The sequence below is a fragment of the Echinops telfairi genome, unplaced genomic scaffold, assembly GCF_000313985.2.
Source record: "Echinops telfairi isolate 266 unplaced genomic scaffold, ASM31398v2 ScPeMD7_7;HRSCAF=31, whole genome shotgun sequence".
Lineage (NCBI taxonomy): Eukaryota > Metazoa > Chordata > Mammalia > Afrosoricida > Tenrecidae > Echinops > Echinops telfairi.
Window position 1 is genome coordinate 14,722,929 of NW_022103904.1, and position 19,547 is coordinate 14,742,475.

A 19,547-nucleotide genomic window follows, 5' to 3' on the forward strand; every position below is an offset into this window, starting at 1 on the left:
AGTACTTGTTTCCATTTATTGAATTGTTTCTTTTTAGCAAACTATTAAAGAGAGATCAATGACCCAATATTCTTACAAGGAAACAAAATGTGTTGCTTATGATACAGTGTCTGGGGTCATAAAGGCTTGAAGTTAAACAAGCAACCATCTAGCAGGGAAGCAAATAGGCCCACCTGGAAGAAACACACCAGCCTATGTGATCATGAGGCGTTGACAGGATCAGCTATCGGGTATCAAAAGATCTTTTAAAAAAAACACAATTTTAATTGATGCATAAGAGTTGGTGTGGAGACCCAAAGCCCATCTGTAGACAATTGGACATCCCCCCACAGAAGTGTTACAAAGAAGGGACGATTCAACCAGGGGACAGTATAGCACAGATGAAACACACAATATTCCTCTAGTTCCTGAATGCTTCCTCCCCCACACTACCATGACTCAGCTCAACCTTACAAATCTTGCTAGACTGGAGCACACACATTGGTACAGAGAAGAGCTCTCGACACATGGAATTCAGGACAGATAAAACCCTCAGGAACCGTAGTGGGAGTAGTGAAGTCATGAAGGTAGGGGGATTGGGGTGGTTTGAAAGAGAGACTCCCATTATAAGGTTGGATATATAGCTCCCACACAGGGGGATGAATAACAGAAATGTGGATGAAGAGAGACACAGGGCGTCTGGTGAATAGTCAGTATAAGACACAAAATAATGATAATAACAATAATAATAAATAATTGATCAAGGATTCATGAGGGTGGAAGGGAGGGAGGGGAGCTGATACCAAGGGCTCAAGTAGAAAAAAATGTTTTGGCAATGTTGATGGCAACGTATGTACAAGTGTGCTTAATACAATTGAATGATGGATTGTTAAAAGAATTGTAAGAGCCCCCAATAAAATGAATAATTTTTAAAAGGGGGGTGGGAATTAAGACTTTTCTTTAAATGTATATTTCCTTGTTTCTTTCCAATAAATCAACAAGTAGCTATAGTAACAAGTGTGAATAGCCAGGCTTACTGCTTCTTTATCCGGTAATTGCTTAGGGGTGGGGCTAATTTAACAACTATAAAACGAAAACGATAAGGACAGGAGAATTTTCATTGTGAATGTGTTTTCAGTTCCTAAGACATTACCCTCTTCAATGTCTCCTAGAATTATGTGTTTAGACACACTTTGAAGTAAAGGCAAATACTTCAAAGAAAGAAAATAAATAAAATTCATTGAGTTGGACTTCTTCAATATCCTAAATTAATGCCAAGCATTTGGAAAAGTGCTGTTTTCCATTGCAAATGCTGTTCTTCCTTATAAAATTAATTTTTTCTCCCCTTTCATTTCATTAAAGATTTAAATTTAAATTGATTTATTAAGCTATACCACTTCCTGAAAGAGATTAACAGAATTTTCATGAAATGTATTCAAATAATTAATGTTCAAAGCAAAAGAAATGAGGCAGTCAGGTATGCTTGTGAGCATACTCATTTGTCCACGTGCCCACACAGCACCGACGTATCTCCTCGTTCTGGGTTCTCAGAAGACGTGAACTGCCTCCACTCTGGAAGCCGCTTGCTGGCTCACCAAACATGAAGGCTCATTTATCTGAATTGCATCCAGCTACATGCGCAAGGATTGTGCAGAGACGAGTCCGTACACCATTCTCTAAGCCGGATTAGAAATTCTGGAAATCAGCCAGCAGAAAACCTTCCATTTTCGCTGAAGACCATTGCCTTATGCGTGTCTGTGTTTTTTGCACAATAGAAAAGTAGAGACGAGAGCTCTGGCAAAGATATTGCTCAAATTGTTTGGGCGGCAATTGTCTCGCTGAGGTTATCCCTGTGGCACACAGAAGGTAACATCCAGTTCTTCCGCCCACTAGTCTGATCTTTTGTGCTCGGAGTCACAGGGTGGTAGCACCTGGCCCCAGATGCAGCCCTCTCTACCTGGGGCTGCATCCTGATGAGACTTTGAGCAGATTTGTTAAGTCTGTGTATTTTGTTTCCTAGCTGTACAATGGAGAGAACACACCACTTCTCCCTGGGTTGTCAGACTTATACGAAGATAATTCATGCAAAAGAGCTATGTTCTGGGGCTGGAACATGTAGTCGGCTCTGGTGTCAGGGGTTGGGCTGGCCCAACAGAGCCCTGCTCTGTAAAGAAAGCCTTCTCAACCTTCAGAGGCAGCCGATATGGCAGGGTGTATTAGGGTTGAGCAGAAGCTACTATTACTGGTACTCTTGCTATAATACTTTTTGCTATCATCCGTATGTCTTTATTTTCCCTGTTAAAGAGACCAATGGAGAACCCCTTTCCCTGAATTTCCCATCAGCCCACTGGGGTATTCATCTAAGTACAAGTATATAAAAAGGAATGGGACATATTGCAAAGTATACAAGGACTTTCATGACAGAAAAGCAAAGCATCTTCTCTTTTCTGAGTCTGGCAAGTGGGTACCGCCAGTGTGGGCATGGACAGAGGCCCTGAGTTTGAACACTGGCAAGGCTATGGGCACACTGGCCATGCTGGCCTGCTTGACCCCCCATCAGAGCGCACAGAGGAGGTGTTCTTCACAGCTTATGCCCAATCTGGCTATCAGTGTCAGGCCGTGTGGCCATTCTCCTGGTCCCTCTGGGAACACCGAGGGGAAGCTCACCCATTGTGCTGAAGAATAAGCTAGGTTTGCCATTTCCAATTGGGGTGAGAAAGAACAGAACCTGGCTGACATGGGCATTTTTAAGCCTTGCACAGCAGAACCTAATTCCTATTCCCATTTGAAGGTTGCAGCTGCAAATCCTCTTTGCAAATTCACTTGTCCTTGTGAAGTGTAGTCTAGATGAGAATGATGGCAACATATGTACAAATATGCTTGATGCAACTGGCGTATGGAGTGTTATAAGAGTTGTAAGAGCGCCCCCATAAAATTATCTTTTAATAAAAAAATTAAAAATTTAGACTTCAAACGGCAAGAGCTAATGCTTTGTGATTACACACACACAAATGTAGACATAAGTACACAGATATGCACATCCTTGTGCACTTACACTTACATACACAAATACATACTCACACACACAGAAGCATACACATACGAAACACATTTCACACATAAACATACAAACACATGCACACACTCAGACACGTTCACACTCAGCCACTCTTAACACTACAGAAATCTGTTTCAGAGCACCAAGAATGGTGCTCGCTTCGGCAGCACATATACTAAAATCAGAGCACCAAGAATGATGGTCTGAGTGGGAGACTTCTGAATTTGAATATAAACTGTACTTTCTATTTGTGAAAATAAATCAAATTTTTAAAATAAAGTAAAACGAATGCCCCTTCTTCCTCTTTGGTCTCCCCCAGAACTGAAAAGACTGCTTTGGCCTTCGGTGACGAGGAGGACCTGCTTGTCAGCGGGCAGTTCCAGAGAACACTTGTCAAAGCTGATGAAGACCTAGAAGGTAAGAGCACACGCATTGTATTCTCTGACTATAGCTCTTACTGGTTTTTGTTTCCGTACACACTCTTCAGATTATCGACATGAGGAAAGGTCGTCAGAAGACGTTGCCCTTAAGAGAGACGTGAAGGGAGCACACTCAGGTGGGGCCCGGGTTTTTATCCATGCTGCCGAACAGTACTACAGAAACAAGGAGGGTTGTGTTGTTGTTGTTGGATAATACTGATTCTACACACACAACACTTGCCACACCCTTTTAAAAAAACAAATAAATAACATGCTCAAGGTGCCTCAGAAAACCCTGAGAGACACAAAGCTAATCACTTTTCAAATGAAGACTTCCAAGCTTAACTTGCAAAAACACAGCCTACCTATCAAAGTGAAAGGTAGCCCTGTAAGAACCCCCAATAAAATGATTTTTAAAATTAAAAAAAAGGAAAGGTGGCCCACAGTCCGCTGGCCACCGGAGCACCCATGTCAGGGAGCATGTCATGGCAACACTGCTCTTTGGAGATGTTTTCTGTAAACACTAGTATAAGGCCAGCGCAATGCAAAAATCTCAGTAAGCAAATTGGGAATTTTTCAAATAAGGTCTATCATTTTCTTCAGGCATGTAGTGTGAATCAATACACAATTGTATCGTAGCTGTATTTTCTCAATTTGTGTTCTCTATTTTACTTCTCTCTGTATTCTAATATCCGTTGCAATGGCTACACAGAACTCAGATAAAATTCGTGATCTATTCAGGGTTTATTAAGGAAATTAACAAGTTATAATGCACGTTAGAAATGCTCAGGGTACAATTAATAATTAGGACGTGTTACAAAGTTCCTTCAGGTCAGCTAATAAATGCCCACTTCACTGGAAGCCTCAACCCAAAGGCATTCAGCTCAAGCTCTGTGAGTCAGCAAACCCAGCTCCCAAACAAATGCCCGGGGGCACCACACTGCACAAGCCAGCCTCCTGCACAAAGCACTCAGCTCCACTTGCTCACGCGCTAGGAGTCCATCCCTTCTGGGTCTGCGGCTGCTTCTCTGATGGTGTAGCATCATCTGCATCCAGGAGTCTCACTGCATAGAGAGCCTGCGTCCAGAGCATGTGCTTCACTCCTGACTCTTGTTGCTAAAGAGATCCCCCCTCCTCCTCCTTCACACACAACAAGATGGAACTCCAGGAAATCCTGTTTTCAATTATTCACGGGTAATCCTATCAGTATCTTCCCCCACCTCCTTACCAGACCATTCAGGGGAAGGTCGTTTGGTGGGAATTAGAAACTTTTGCTAGAAGAGCCACATTAAATAAGTCATTGCTTCGGCAGTCCACCCGCTGGCTATGCTAGCCACACTGAAGCATTAACAGTCTCCTTTCTGGTTTTCAAGCCAGCCACTTCATACCTTTATCATCCCCCATTTTAAATATTCAAATTCTAAATTGCCTGTCTCTAACAAGCCCATGTGGTGAGTCTTCATTTCTGGTTGGACCTTCAAACGTCTGCATGCATAAGCAAAGTTCAGTCTCTAGAAGGGAAGTCCTAAAACTGCTGCAGTGTGCACCAGCTCACAGAGCCACGCATATGTCTCTTCATCTGGTTGGATCCTGGTAGTCTCAGCCTTAGCCCGATCAATGAGTACCAGCTGAAAGCACTTCCCACTACCTGACCTCTGGCGCTAATCCATCCCCATAGGCTGGATATTCACACAACATTTAAACTTCAGACCAGCCCAGCCATCCTCTTCCCTCCCATCTTTAGCTTCTGTGGATCACATCAGCAGGTACCAGTGGAACATGTCCAAATCAGCCCATCTCTTCACTGCTGCATTTCCCCCACTTCCACTCAGTGAGCGGATCCAATGGCTACCAGAATGAGCACCCCAAGCTCCCCCGAACTATCAGCCCTAGAAAGGAGCTGTTTTTTGCTGCTATCAGACTTCCCTGCTGTGATGCAGCCAGTAGCAAATTGCTTGCTCAAAAATTTGTCTTAAAAACAAAATTTTAGTCTTTTTTTTGACGGCAGGTCTTCCCTTCAAATGTAAAACTCCAGTTCGATCAGCAATTCTGGGTGGGCCTCAGGTTTTCTTTCTAAATCCCTTACTCTCCCTACCTTGACTTCAAACAAAAAGCCTTTTCTTTTCAGGCAATTCTTAGCTCCCCTTCTAGCTTATCTAATCAAATATAGGATGAAGGTGGATTTACAAGGGTTTATAATCATGATTGATTTCCTATAATACAATACCAGGTAGGAAAAATATTGGTTATCTAATTGGAAGCTAAATAAACATATAATCCTTAACCTTTTAAACTCATACCCAAATACATTAACCCCTTGTTCATCCCTGGACTCTATCTCTTTATGTACCTGGGGACGTCTCAGAAGGCACTCCTCTTATTCGTCTTAATCGGGCACACAGTTTCCCCAGGCCACTCTAGAAACAGCTTTTCTCTTAACTGCAGCATATAATTCCTCACATCCATTATGAGTGCCCAAAATAACCAGTCTTGGAAGCAAATGTTTTACTTCCGTGTGTGTATGTGTGTGTGTGTGTGTGTGTGTGTGTTTTGTTTTGTTTTGTTTTAGTTACGTCACTTTAAAAACCTGATTCTTCTATGAGTCTGTATCCATCACAATAAATTAGCCAATTGGATTGTGTAAATTAATGTTCTCTACTTATCTCTGTGTTTTAATACCCTTTGCAATGGCTGCACAGAACTGACACAAATTTCATGGTTAAAGAGTTTATTAAGAAAGCTAGCAAGTTGTAATGCCACTGTGAAATGCTCACGGTTGAGTTGTTTTCCAGGACACGTTTCAAGATTTTTTCAGGTCTGCTAATTAATACACACAGGAGCATACTACTGTACTGTAAGTCTCAACCCAAGGGCATTCCACTTTAACTCGGTGGGGTAGCAAAACCAGCTACCTGAGTTAAATGCCCAGAGACACCCTCCTCTAGTAAGGCACTCAACTCCACTCTCCACCCTTTCCAGTAATGAGCTCCCTCCTTGTGCTTCTCAGAGGGCTCATTTTATACTCAGCTGGATGGCCCTTGATTCCCAGTGACTCCCAGGTGAACTCTATCAGTCTCTTCCCCCACCTTCTTAGCAGACCCCTGCAGGGAGAGAGCCCTTGACTGAGGTCAGAAACCTTGGCTGGAAGGGACACATAAAATAATGCACTGCCCCTGCGGGGTCTATGCTTCAAAACCAAGCAAGACAAAGATGACAAGACATTGAAAGAGGAGGAAGTAGATTGCAGGATTGATCCATGGTTTTGACAGACTGATTCGTCAATTCCCTGTCCTCAGAATGAATATATGGCAGGCAGAGCTGACCTATCAAAACCAGCAGAGCTGACCTATCAAAACCAGTCCACAGGCCTCTGACCAAATGGCACACTACATCATTCGGGACTTTCAACAGTCACGACCATTTGAGATACTCAAAACGTAATCATTTAGCTCCTTAAAAAGTTAAGGCTACAGCAAGTTGCCCCACATGGTCTATTGCACTGGAGAAATGCAATTTTGTGTTCTTCCAAAGAGCTTAGATTTAGAAATCTGGTCGCTAAGTGGAAGATATGGGCAACATGTGGTGAGGAAACAGTAGGGGTCTGTAGTTCTTCTGTTGATTGATGAGAGTTGAGACTGTCCTGGGTCATCCGTAGATTATGGACAGCAACGATATTTTAAAATAGCTTTAAGTAGCTCGCATAAAAGTTACCTTAGAGAAGTCAAGCACATGGTGTGACTGCACTAAGTAATTGTCCTGGGAATTGTAGACAGAGTGCCAGTGTGTAACACATGTTTGTCCTTCTTTGTAGAAATGGAAGAGAATTTTGAAACAGACACCGGCTCTCTCACCAGCTCCGTAAACATTGCTTCCAGCCACTCGACACAAGATGCCATGCCCACTAGCAGCAATGAGGACACAATTCCGGTGACATTCATAGGGGAGGTTTTAGATGATCCCGTTGATTTGGGGGTGTTTTCCAACAGAAATAACAATGCAGGTTCTTTTGACCTGAGAAACCTGGGCGCCAGAAGAGCCCAGCTGCTATCGTTCCAAGCTGAGGACAGCCAATCCCTTAGAAAGGCGGAGGAGGTACCTAAATCATACGCTCCTTCTCATGACCCTGGAAAAGAAACTAGATGGACCTTTCCCAACACCAGTAAAGGAGTGAATTCTATTGAAATTCGACCCAAGCTGACTACTTCCGTCTCGAAGTTGCACGCAGATGCTCTAAATGCCCCAGAGAGAAAGCCAGCGTGTGGCCGGGCCTCCAGTGACAAGACGCCGGCTGCCCTGAGAGGGACCGCACAGCCACTGAGTCAAGAGGAAGGCCACACTCTAAGGGAGGGCCTGCCACCACCATCCTGGTATCGACGAGGTGACAGCCCAGGAGGGAGCTATGGACTTAAATACGGTCTCACCACATATAAAATTGTTCCTCCAAAATCCGAGAGGAGGTGCTATGATCGCGGAGTATCCCTCTCCACCGGCGCCATTAAGATCGATGAGCTAGGAAATCTGGTGAGCCCAGCTGTGAACGGAACCCGGACCATCGCCCTGCCATCATCCGTTCTTGAAACAGACGAGCAGCCCATTGGAAAGGTAAAAGAATTCTGGAGGTCCAACTCCATGGAAAAGCAATCCAAAGTGTCCAAAGGCCACTCCCTGGAAAGGACCAGCACCACCCTGCCAGCCAACCCCCGGCATCCAGAAAGCAGACACCTTGCTGACCCTGCACCCCCTGTCCCCACCCTGACGGTGCCCCGGAAGCAGGCTCTCCTCCCAGAAGATGGGAGGTGTCTGGAGGAAGGGAAAAGCCAGTCACCCATCGCCAGCCCTCTTCAACCCCAAGGGCCAGCAGCTACCAGCACAGATGTCTCCTTTGTTAAGCCTCAGAGAAGGACATCCAGCCAGTACATGGCCTCGGCGCTCGCGAAGCGGATGGGATCCGCCAGTGTCCACACTGACGCGGCGGCAAAGCACAATGGGGCCGAGAGGGGTTCTGAAGGCAAAACGCCCAATCCCATCAGACACCATCTTGCTACCAAAAGTGATAGAACTCCCAGCCCACCCTCAGAGATACCAATAGGTAAAGATGCTGCCAAGCAGCCCCGCCCCACCCTCCCCCAGAGTAACGGGGAGGAGTCGGCGGTCGGTACCCATCTAAGTGCAAACGGCAGCAGTCCCTATGGAAAGCTGTCTGCTCACGATTGTCCGACTGGTGTCCTACAAAATTCCAGTGCCTCACGAATCAGAGTTTCCCAGCCAGATCATGTTTCTGTGGCACAGAGCTGTGGCTTTGGTGGAAAGCAAAGCACAAGGAACCAGAAGACCAGCTCAGTGGCCGAACCACAGAGCGTGCTACACAGCACAGCCACCGCCTCTTCCCGCCCAACAAATAATCAGGCTTCCCCCAAGGCTTGGGTAAACGGCTCCAAGTGGCCCCCTGTGAGCAGTGAGCCTCCCCACTCTCTGAAAGGATCAACCACGAACAGCCACAAGGTTCTAGAAATGGAGCAGAAACCTAATTCACTATCTCCGGATGCACATGAAACAGAAGGAACCTCGACACCCAGCATTTTTGGGCCAAAGAAGAAATTCAAGCCTATCATCCAGAGGCCAGCCCCCAAAGACATGTCCCTCCACAGCGCTCTGATGGAAGCCATCCACTCGGCAGGAGGGAAGGAAAAACTCCGGAAGGTGACTATGCTGGGGTGCTCATTTTAGGGAGTTGGGGCAGGTGCTCTACATCACAACTTTCCACCTGAAAACTAGGTGCTCCAGACGTAGAGCCTCACAGTAGGGTTGGAGAAGAGGGAGACGTTAGGATAAAGATGGGACTGTTGACAGCATTATTGTTCCTAATATGTCACGATGCTGCTCTGAAATTGTCTCTGACATTTCCGAGTTGAGAGAGGCAGGCAACCATCTCGGTTCCTTTTCTGAATTGATAACCTGTGTGGGATGCCACTCACCCCTTGTCAGCGGTGCTATGAACCATCAGAGTGCGGTATCAGGGCTTGGGTTGCTCAGTGTCAGCCTCAGGGAGAAACTCCCACCCAGCATACGGGCTGATCCATCCTAGCAGTCAGGTCTGACTGCAACCAGAATTTCTGTTTCCATTCCCCATGGAATACTGAACGAACTAGCTTGTTGGTATGACGTCAAGGTCCCCGAGTGCAGAAAGCTATCAGCCCAAAAAGAGCCCTGAGAGAGTAGAGAATCCAGTAAACCAGTCTTCGAACATTCAAATGTACACATAGAAAATGCAACCCAGAGCCTATACATTTGTATAATGTTTAGCAGTGATATACTGTAATTCTTCCGTCACGATTGGAACAATATTGCAATACCCCTTTGTCCAGTATCTAGGCATTTAACTACTTAACAGCAGTTTTCTCAATTAATAGTCATTAAAATAAGCCCGATGTTTAGGAATTCTCATCTCTTTTATGGCCAAGGCCACACTCCTACCAGGGCGGACCCTGGATTCTCAGCTTGGCCTGCGTGCCTCTGAGACAGACACCAGCTCTGAAAAGGCAGGACAAAGAGATGACCTGAAGAAGCCATCGTTTGATGCGATCCCAAATACGCCTTGTTAGTTGCCCTCACGTTGATTCCAATGCATGGCGATCTCAGGAGTGCAGCACAGAACCGCTACCTAGAGTCTTCGAGACTGGCATTTCCGAAGCAGCTTGACAGGCACCTCTGTTTGAGTTCAAACGTCCCAACTTTTGGCTAGTAGCTGAGTGCTTCACCATTACCCAGATACTCTCCCCTAAGTACATAACAAGTCTGTATTTATCTAGCTTACAGTCCATATAAAAAGCTCAGTTTGATATTGTACTATAAAAATAACCATACACCCTCCCACAGGCATCGACTATGCAAGGGATCACCCAGGACTCAGTGATATGTGTTAGTTTTCTTTTTGAGCGGCCTTACTGGGAGCATATCTTTCATCTCTGATGGAGATCTGTTGCTACCATTCATATTCTAGACTGCAGAGCACACCCCAGAGAGAGGGTCAAAGAAGCCTTCGTACTCAGAGGCAGAGAGTGAGCGGTCAGCACTGCTGGCTGCCATCCGTGGACACAGTGGAGCCTGCAGTCTGAAGAAGGTAAGAGGAGCGGAGGACAGATCCGCGTACATGCTGGGACCAGGTACATCCTCCCCTAGTGGTCTGTCCCCAAGCCTTAAAAGACAGGGCAACCCTCTGATTTTCTAAGGTAAGCCATGGTCTGAGTGGCCAAGCAGGCACTCCTGAAGAGATGAGCAGGAAGGGGCCACTTCTGCCTTCGGGGTGTTGGGCAGCCCTTTTTTAGCCAAGGTGAAATAAGTGATGATGCCTAGAATCACTTCTCTATCGGTTTCCTTGAGCTTCTGCGACAACTCACCACCAATGGGTGACTTTGAACGACAGAAACATTGGTTCACGGGTTTGGAGACCAGGGGTCTAAATGAAGAGTGTCAGCAGTGCCCTGCCCTCTCCAAGGGCGAAGACCCTTTCTTATTGATCCCAACGTCCGATAGCCCTGAATGTCCCCTGGTATTCCTTGGCTTGTAAACATAGTTTCACATAGTCTCTTCCCCTGGGGTATCTCTTTGCTTCTCCTGTTTCGTAAGGACACCCCATGACTGGATTAGAACAAACTCTATTCTGGTAGGGCCTCAAACTAACCTAACTCACAGCCTCTTCAGAGAGCTTTATTTCCAAACAAGGTCATATATGCAGCTGCAGGAGTTAAGACTCTTCAGCCTGTTTTTTTTTTTTTTTTGATGGGGGGGGGGTGATACAATTCAATCCATGACAACTTTTTTGAATGCATAACTTTACTTATGGGAGCAACGGAAATTAAGAGAAGCCTGGCTGATGACCAGGTGTAGTTTCCAGCATAGGAAGTCTAGCAACTAGGAGTCAAGTCCCTTCTTTCTCTGGGATGAAGTTGATATACAAAGACAGCATTGCTCTTTCTATCACCTTCAGACTCCTATAGGCTGGGCTCGTCTGTACCTTCCATTCACAGATGTTACCGAAACATCTGACCAATAAGCTACGCATCATATTTTGAGTATATGGTCTCCATTGCAGTGATTGGTCAGCTCTCTCAGTCCATTCTGTTGCTGCCCTCACTTGCCAAATAAAGTTATAAGGTGTTCTCGATAAATAATCGTTCCGCTCTGAGTTTTGCCAAATTCTGGGTCTCTGTCGTCCCTTAGTGAGCAAACACACTGCCTGAGTTTGTCGAAAACAAATACTTCAGGGCCAAGGTTGAGACAATCAGTGTCGGCACAGGATGTAGCTTTGAGGACATCCCATGTAGTGCTTTCTTTCCCAGGTGTCATCCTTTGCTTCTGAGGAGCTCCAAAGTCTCCGAGATGCCGGACTCTCTGCACACATCTCAGAAACCCCTCAACAGAACAGCACATGTGCACCACCCCTTCCACCTCCCCCACCTCCTACTATCCCTGCTCCTCCGGTGCCCAGGATGGCCTCCAAGTTCAGCACAAATACTCTCAACAACACTGTGGATGCCAGACAAGCCTTGATGGATGCCATCCGCTCCGGCACAGGGGCGGCAAGATTAAAAAAGGTAACTGCATAATTGCAGGGAAATGTTTGAGGGTGCGTGTACAAGAGAAATGCTTGATGCCATGGGTGTGCTGGGCAGTGTCCCAGGGTACTGCGCCTGTGAGGCAGTGTGGGCCACCAACAAGAAGACAGGAAATATGGCAAGAGACAGTCAACACAGATGATATCCTTAAAAAGATTAGCCAGAGGAACAGAGAAGCACTTCCCTGATATAGATGAGAAGGCTTTGGCCTGGAGGGTAGGTACCTGCTATATCCTCAGCTAATTCCTGAGGAAATGGCATAAACACTTGTGTGTTTTCTTCTTTTTTTTTTTTTAACTATTTATGTATTGATGAATTTAGGCAGGATTGTCATGTCAAAGGAGCCCTGGTGGCGCAGAGGTTAATCACTTGGCTAGTCAATGAAGAGTCAGCAGTGAAGTTTACAGCCTAGGAAACCCCAGGGTTCTATTCTCTGTAGGGTTGCTGTAAATCAAAAATCAACTCGTCTGCCACTAACAACACGTAGGATGGAAAAATAGTGAAGAAATTGGGGGAATGATGAAATAAGTGTAGTAAACGTCAGACTGGTGAAAGTAGATGAGCGATTCTGAAGGGTCAGTGGAGGGGTGTCCCCTGTGCTCCAAACACAGTGCGGCGAGACTGAGAGTGCAGATCGCAAAGCCCTTCGCTAGGAGGCCAGAGCAATGCAGCCCCATGGGTGGGCTGATCCCTGATAAGTGTTTGTGTTTTGAAAACAATGTTTCTCAAAGTGAAACTCATAGACCCTATCTCCCTCTAGAATTAAATTGGGCTTGGTGGGCGTGGGGAGCTTGAGTCTAAAAATCTACAATGGTTGCCAGATCTCAAATGGTTGTCAAATGAATTTATATTAAAATTTGAGACTGGTTATCTCACTTGAGCTTTGGATATATTTTGAACAACATTGACTAGATTTATGGGACAGCTCTGACCATGCACTTGTCATATTGACTTAGTTCGGATCTTTTCAAAGCAAACATTACTCTTCATCTTGAAGAGGGAGGCAAGGACTCTGGGGTTCAGAGAGGCTGTTTGTCTAAGGTGGAATAGGGAGGGAGGGAGGGAGGAATGAAAATGTTACAGGCAATGGTGGTTCAGTGGTGGAATTAGGGCCTTCCAAGCTGGAAACTTGTATTTGACTCTTGGCCAATGCACCCTATGCACAGTTACCACCCATCTGTCAGTGCGGGCTTTGCCAATGCGGCTATGAATCTGAGCAGCTTTCAGCAGAGTTTCTAGATTAAGATCAATTAGGAAGAAAGGTGTAGCAATCGACTTCTGAAAATCAGCCAATTCCAACTCTTTGGATCACACCAATCCCAGCTGATCACAGGACGGGGCCAGGACGTGGGCAACGTTAGGTTCCATGGTGCATTGGGTCACCTTGAATGGGAGCCTATTCATGGAAACTAACAACAGAATTTTAACCTAGCATTTTCTGTCTCTGAGCCCACCTTTCCTCTGTCTTATAGAAAAGGAAAAACTATTTTTAAATAAATAAAAGAAAAGGAAGACATTTCAAGGTGTGAACTTTTTCTGGAGCAAGTCGTGGTGTGAACAGGAAGAGGGGAGGAACATGTGGGACGTGAGTGGAAAGAGCCAGAACTAGATGAGGTCAGGTGAACCTTCAGTGATGAGGAATCAGCGAGCAGACGTGTCAAGGCAGCAGGCCAGCAGGTCAGAGACTCTACAGTGCTAACGTGGCTATGAACCCAGGCTATTCTTCCTCCCATGTCCACAGTGTCCTTTGGCTCCTTCGAATGACATTCAAACACCCAGGCTTTCATTGTTTCTTGAGTCATTTTCTGCATTGTGACCTGCCCCCCCCAACCCCGACCAGTGCTAGGTAAGAGATGTCACTCTGGCAATTCTGAGGTGCACATGCCCTAAACACTCTCAGTTGTTCTTGGGCTGGAAGGCTGGCCCTGAATGACCAGGGTGAGTCTGACATGGGAATGCTCGTCCCTTTGACTCTCTTTATCACTGTTATGTCCAAATGACCTCCGGCCTTCCCCTGCCTGTTGTGCGTACTCTTGATCGCAGCATCACATGAAACCAGCCCAAGAAAAGTTGGGTCTGGAGGACAGAAGGAAGTGCTGTGCTTTCCACTGGAGCTGCCAGGCCCCGTCAGGAACCCCCTGGTGCCGCCTGAATAAGTAGCCTTACCTGGAACTAAAGCTTTCATCTTGTGAGGGTATTGGCTTGACTTTCCTTTCTGACAGCTTGCCCTTAATCTCTTCCTGTGTACTGAGCTGCAGATCTGTGGCCGATTGGAAGACACGGTCACTCAGGCAGCAAGGGACCATGATGCATTTTTCCTAACAGATTAAACCCACTGCCATCGAGTCAATTCTGATTCATAGAAACTCTATAGGACAGAAGAAAACTGCTCCGCAGGCTTCCAAAGCTGTAGATCATGACAGAAGCAGACCCCACACCTTTCTCCTGCAGAGAGGTGCTGAGCACATTAGCCACGGAGCCAATGTGGCACCTTCCTTGCAGATTAGATTGTATTTTGCTCTACCAGGCATGGGCCATAGAGGTTCTTTGGGCATCAAGGCATTTGATGACACTCAGTCTTTAGATTCCCTTTACCTGTGGACTTCTGAAGTTACAGAACTGCAAGGAAAATGCCAGAAATTCAGGGTCTGTAGACTCCATATTGGGTGGGCTTGGCTCTCAGTCGGTGCTCACGTGTGCTCAGTTCCCTCTTGCTCATGGGTCTTCAATGAGGTCTGCAGAACAGCTGTGTCAGGAAGAAGTATCTGGATCCTAGATCAAGCAAAGACTTATGGGTTGATGTTAAGCAGTAAAACCAGTTGTAGACAAGTCCATTCTCACTCTTGGTGATGACGTGTATCAGAGTAGAATGGTGCATCATAGACTCGTTTTCCAGACGTAGACTACCAGGCCTTTCTTCTGCGGTGCCTCTTGGTGAACTTGAACCGCCACCCTTTCGGTTCCTGGCTGAACACTTTAACCATTTGTATCACTCAGAAACATCTAGCAAATAAAAATAGAAACATTTTAAATTTAAAAATCTACTGCGATCAAATTGATTCTGACTCCTAGCAGCCCACACCGGTAGGGTTTCCCACACCAGATCTTTACCAGAATACACAGCCTCCTCTTTATCCCACTGAGTGGCTAGTGGGTTTGAACTGTCTACCCTTGTAGTCAGCAGCCCAGTGTGTAGCTCTCAGACCTCCTGGTCTACTCATCTAAGGGATGCTCATCTTAAGAGGAAGTTTGAAGAGAGAGAGAGAGAAGTTTGTCATTCTTTCATACTACTAAAAATGCATTTGTCTTACATAGTGTGTGAAGCAGATGATGGCTGTGTCTCTGGGAGTCTGTGGGTTATACATTGACCTGCCAACCACAAGGAGGGCACAGTTCAAACCTGGAGAAAGCTGCCTCTGCCTGCTCAGGTCGCTGTGAGTTGGAATTGGCACAGTGGCAGTGAGTTTGGGTAGTTGTCTAAGAACTTTCTGGTCCTAGGTGCCTTTCCTTCAGCTGCCAGCGAGAGCACTTGCAACTCTGCTAAGCCGCTGCTCCGTCTTCAGAAGTACACCCCCCACACACTCCTCCTGAATACAAGATTCTGTTTCACTCCCCAATGTTGCATTTTCTTCCAATTTCTGTACATTCATATTACAGGTGAAAAATAGATGCATCTGGCTGCCTTAGACAGACGGTTTAAAGTGCATTCTTTCAGGGAGTCTGGAATGTATACCTTTTTTTTTTTTTAATCAAGCTACCAAATTGCTTCGGGTTCCCGGCAGCTCTCTAGGAGAGGTTTCCAAGGCTGGACTCTTGATGGCAGCAGATAGCCTCATCTTTCTCCTGTGAGGCAGCCATTGGGTTCAAACCAGGAACCTTCTTTTCATCAGCCAAGCACTCAACCATTACATCGCCAGGGTTCCGAAGTTACACAAATTACCTGCCGGATCCAAGTTTATATTTAAAATATCCACATAGCCCACCATTCTTTCTACAAGGATTGCCTGGAGTCTTGCCGGGACCCAGGAACTGTGGAAGCCGCTCATGGGAGCAAGACGAATGAAGCCTAGCTGTGCCCTCAAAGAGCCCTCAGCCAAGGCAAGGGAGAGCTGTGCGTTTTGTGGGAGTGCATGGGAGTGCAAACAGCTCATGTGCTTGGCTACTAACTGAAAGGTTGGCAGTTCAAGTCCATGCACAGTCACCTCAGACAAAAGTCTGGATGACTTACATCAGACAGATTCATCATTGAAAACATTACAGAGCATGCTTCTAGTCTGATGCCCATGGGATCGCCATGAGTCAGTATCAACTAGATAGTAACAGGTTTGAGCCATTGTGGCGTTGACCTGAGCAACTATTCAAAGGGAGGGACGTCACCAACGCGTTCAAGACCCTTTCCTTGCCGATCACATCTTTCCTGCTAAGACCGTGGCAGAGCAAGCGTTGACTCCATGATCTTGCTGGAAGGAAGGGCTGCCACTGCCATCGCACAGATGGGCAAGTGAGCACAGCCATTGTTAATTATTTACCCCGGGCCTAAGAAGGTCATTGCCATTGTGGAGCCCAGACATCTTATCAGCCAGACTTGGACAGCTCCCAGCCACTTTGGAAAATGCCTCCCTAAAGCCATGCCCAGGCTTTGCTCCCTGCTGTGCCCACACAGATGCCAACCTTCCCACTGCAGGAACCACCTGATCCCAGCCACACAGAGACAGAGATACCTGGCCTGATCCGTAGGCCCCGTGGGAAATTTTTTAACAAGTGACACCATCACCACAAAGTCTACAAATGACCCTGTAGGACAGAGTAGCACTGCTGGTGGGTTCCTGGGACTATAGCTCTTTACAGGAGTGACAGTGTCATCTGGCTTGTCGACTGGTGCTTGCTTTTGAACCGCTGACCTTTCTGTCGGCCGCCCAATGCATCCAAAATTGACTCAATGGCAGTGAATTTAGTGTTTTGACGTGTCTCAATGTGTGGTAGAGATATCCAAGTTCCTTGTAACTAAGGAATAGAGATTTATGTCAGAACATGAAAACTAATCATAAGTAAACATTGTTGCTCATGATGTCAACCTTTGTTTGGGTTAAGATGAATCATTTATAGGTACAGAACGGACAGTTCTGTTTTCATGGCTCTTGTGCTATGATCATCCTACCCATTATGGCTCTACTAGGTTACTTGGGGTTCAGCAGACAGAACCCAGAGACGCCTGTCACAGGAGACACCCTCAGGCCAGACCTGCAGGGCCTCCTCACTCCTGGAAAAGCTCCTCCCTACCCGCTTCCAGCAGGCTGCCCTCATCCTTCATGTTCAGTTCCTGTCGTCATTTCCAGTCTGGAGAAAGCCTCCTTCAGACTGAAGTAGCTTATCGTGTTCTACTGTCACACATGTCATTCAGAACACTAATCCCAGTCTTGTGTCGCTGACAGTGTCACTTGTGCCCATGCCCGCCGTATGATAAGCTCCAGCAGTCTCCCCATCATCTATATCCCGGGCTACTGCCCGAGGGTCTGGCAAGTAACAAATATTCAGTAACGACCAGCGGAAGAAAGACAGAGAGAGCTCATTCTCTGCCATGTTTCCTTGGTCATCCAGATTTTGCAACTGGGTCTCCATAACTCACCTGTTTCATAGTTATAATAATCTTGCCAAGAATCCACTTCATTCTAGAAGCCTCCACTCTCTTGTCCTTATGGAAAGTCCCATGAATTCCGTCCACCTCCAGCCTCCCATCAATGCTTCTATTTGCATTTTCCAAGTTAGGCGACAGCTGTGTAGCCAGCACCCTCCTGTGTTTGACAGCCCTTTGTTACTCGATTGCTCTGGACTGCAAGATGGGAGGCTGCACACATGACCGTGTAGCCAGCACCCTCCTGTGTTTGACAGCCCTTTGTTACTCGATTGCTCTGGACTGCAAGATGGGAGGCTGCACACATGACCGCCCAACCCCACCGCCAAACCATTTCCCTGTCTCCACCATTCATTGTATCATTTTACGTATAAAGGTAGTTCTCCTTGGCCAGGCAGGAAGCAAAATAAAACTTGAATCTTTTTGTAGCTGTCTGTGTTGGTCTTGAGCTCCAAGTCTTATCCATCCATCAATTTTCTTGTGCAACCAAAATAAAAAGGTACTCCATTGGCAAGTCTAAAAGTTTGAGGCTCCAGGGAGTCTCCCAACACTGTGCTTCCAGGCTGCCCTTCCATCGTGGGCCCCTCCTTGGACAGGCATCCTTGCCACTCCTTGGTGGCTGCACCCACCTGGTGCTGTCCCATGGGTCAGGTAACTGGGCACCTCATCGTTTATCTCAATCAGGTAGCATGGTGCTACAAGGTAGCCTAAGCTATTGCCCATCAGCATTGCTTTCTGCTCCAGGCCCTAGAGAAGGACATCATGTGTGGTAAAGAAGAACGTCAGCAAGAAAGGGGTAGATTCTCAGTGAGATGGACTGACAGCGAGGCTGCGACAAGGAGCCCAGGCATACTAATGCTTATGAGAAGACAGGAAGGGGCCAGACAGTGTTTCCTTCTGTTGTGCACAGCGTCGCTGAAAGTCAGAACTGACTCCCAGCACCGAACCACAACATAGCTTTACAATACATCCATGGGTCACTAGAATCCCGGGTGGCTCTTGATCATTAAATTCTTCCCTAGGCCGATTTATGTAATTCTGTCCTCTCGTAATTGGCCTTTTGCATCCACTTTCAAGAGTTGTCCATTCTCACTCTAAATATCATCTTTGCTTTGGAGAACTTTGTGACTATCGATGCAGTCATTATCCACATCATAATGATGGTGAGTGTGCCTTTCAGATTGTCAACCAGGCGGTGGTTCAAATTGGCACCGACTCCTGAAATGCTAACATGCAGGTTGCCAGGCAGGACTAAGCAGAGTTGCTATCTGTGCAAGAAACACATGGTTGCCAGCCCCAGTGTTTCTTCATCTTTGCCCGATAATGTTATCCCTGACCCGCCCGCCATTTGTCCTTTGTGCTCGGAGTCATTCACCTTTGTAACAGGTAACTGACTCCAGAAAGATGTCCATCACACATGATCACGGTATTCTCCGACAATCTCTTATCCCCCACCCCAACCTTCTTCGTAGTTTCATCTAGGTTCCAAACTTATTCTGCCTACCCCTCCCTTTCTGGAAAAACAAATAAATAAAAATTACTCAGTGCCCCCATGGAAATGAAAACCTTTTGTACTATAGCCCACAACCCAGGATAAAGTGTAGCCATATCACTTTGCAGACCCCCTAGATCATTTCAGCACCCCCCTCAGGGGCCAGTATCTCCCACTTTGGTCCACATTGGTAGACCTGCCACTGGATTTGCTCAGGGAAATGGTGGTGATGGTGGTGATGGTGGGCTAGTGGTAAAGATGCCGTAAAGTGTGTGCAAGCCTCTACAGAGATGGTGTTAGTCGTCCCACATGGCATCTCCATAATGTAGATATATTCATTCTCACTCTCCCA

At 46.4% G+C, this 19,547-nt stretch overlaps 1 protein-coding gene across 2 annotated transcripts in view; it reads left to right on the forward strand.

Moving 5' to 3' along the window:
* Positions 1–19,547, forward strand: part of COBL (cordon-bleu WH2 repeat protein) — a 255,188-nt gene that overhangs the window by 223,699 nt on the left and 11,942 nt on the right. For both annotated transcript variants that reach the window (XM_045286315.1, XM_045286316.1), the window contains 4 exons: positions 3,357–3,454; positions 7,268–9,156; positions 10,457–10,576; positions 11,796–12,050. In XM_045286315.1, coding sequence (XP_045142250.1) covers positions 3,357–3,454; positions 7,268–9,156; positions 10,457–10,576; positions 11,796–12,050 — 2,362 coding nt within the window. The remainder of the gene's footprint in view (positions 1–3,356; positions 3,455–7,267; positions 9,157–10,456; positions 10,577–11,795; positions 12,051–19,547) is intronic.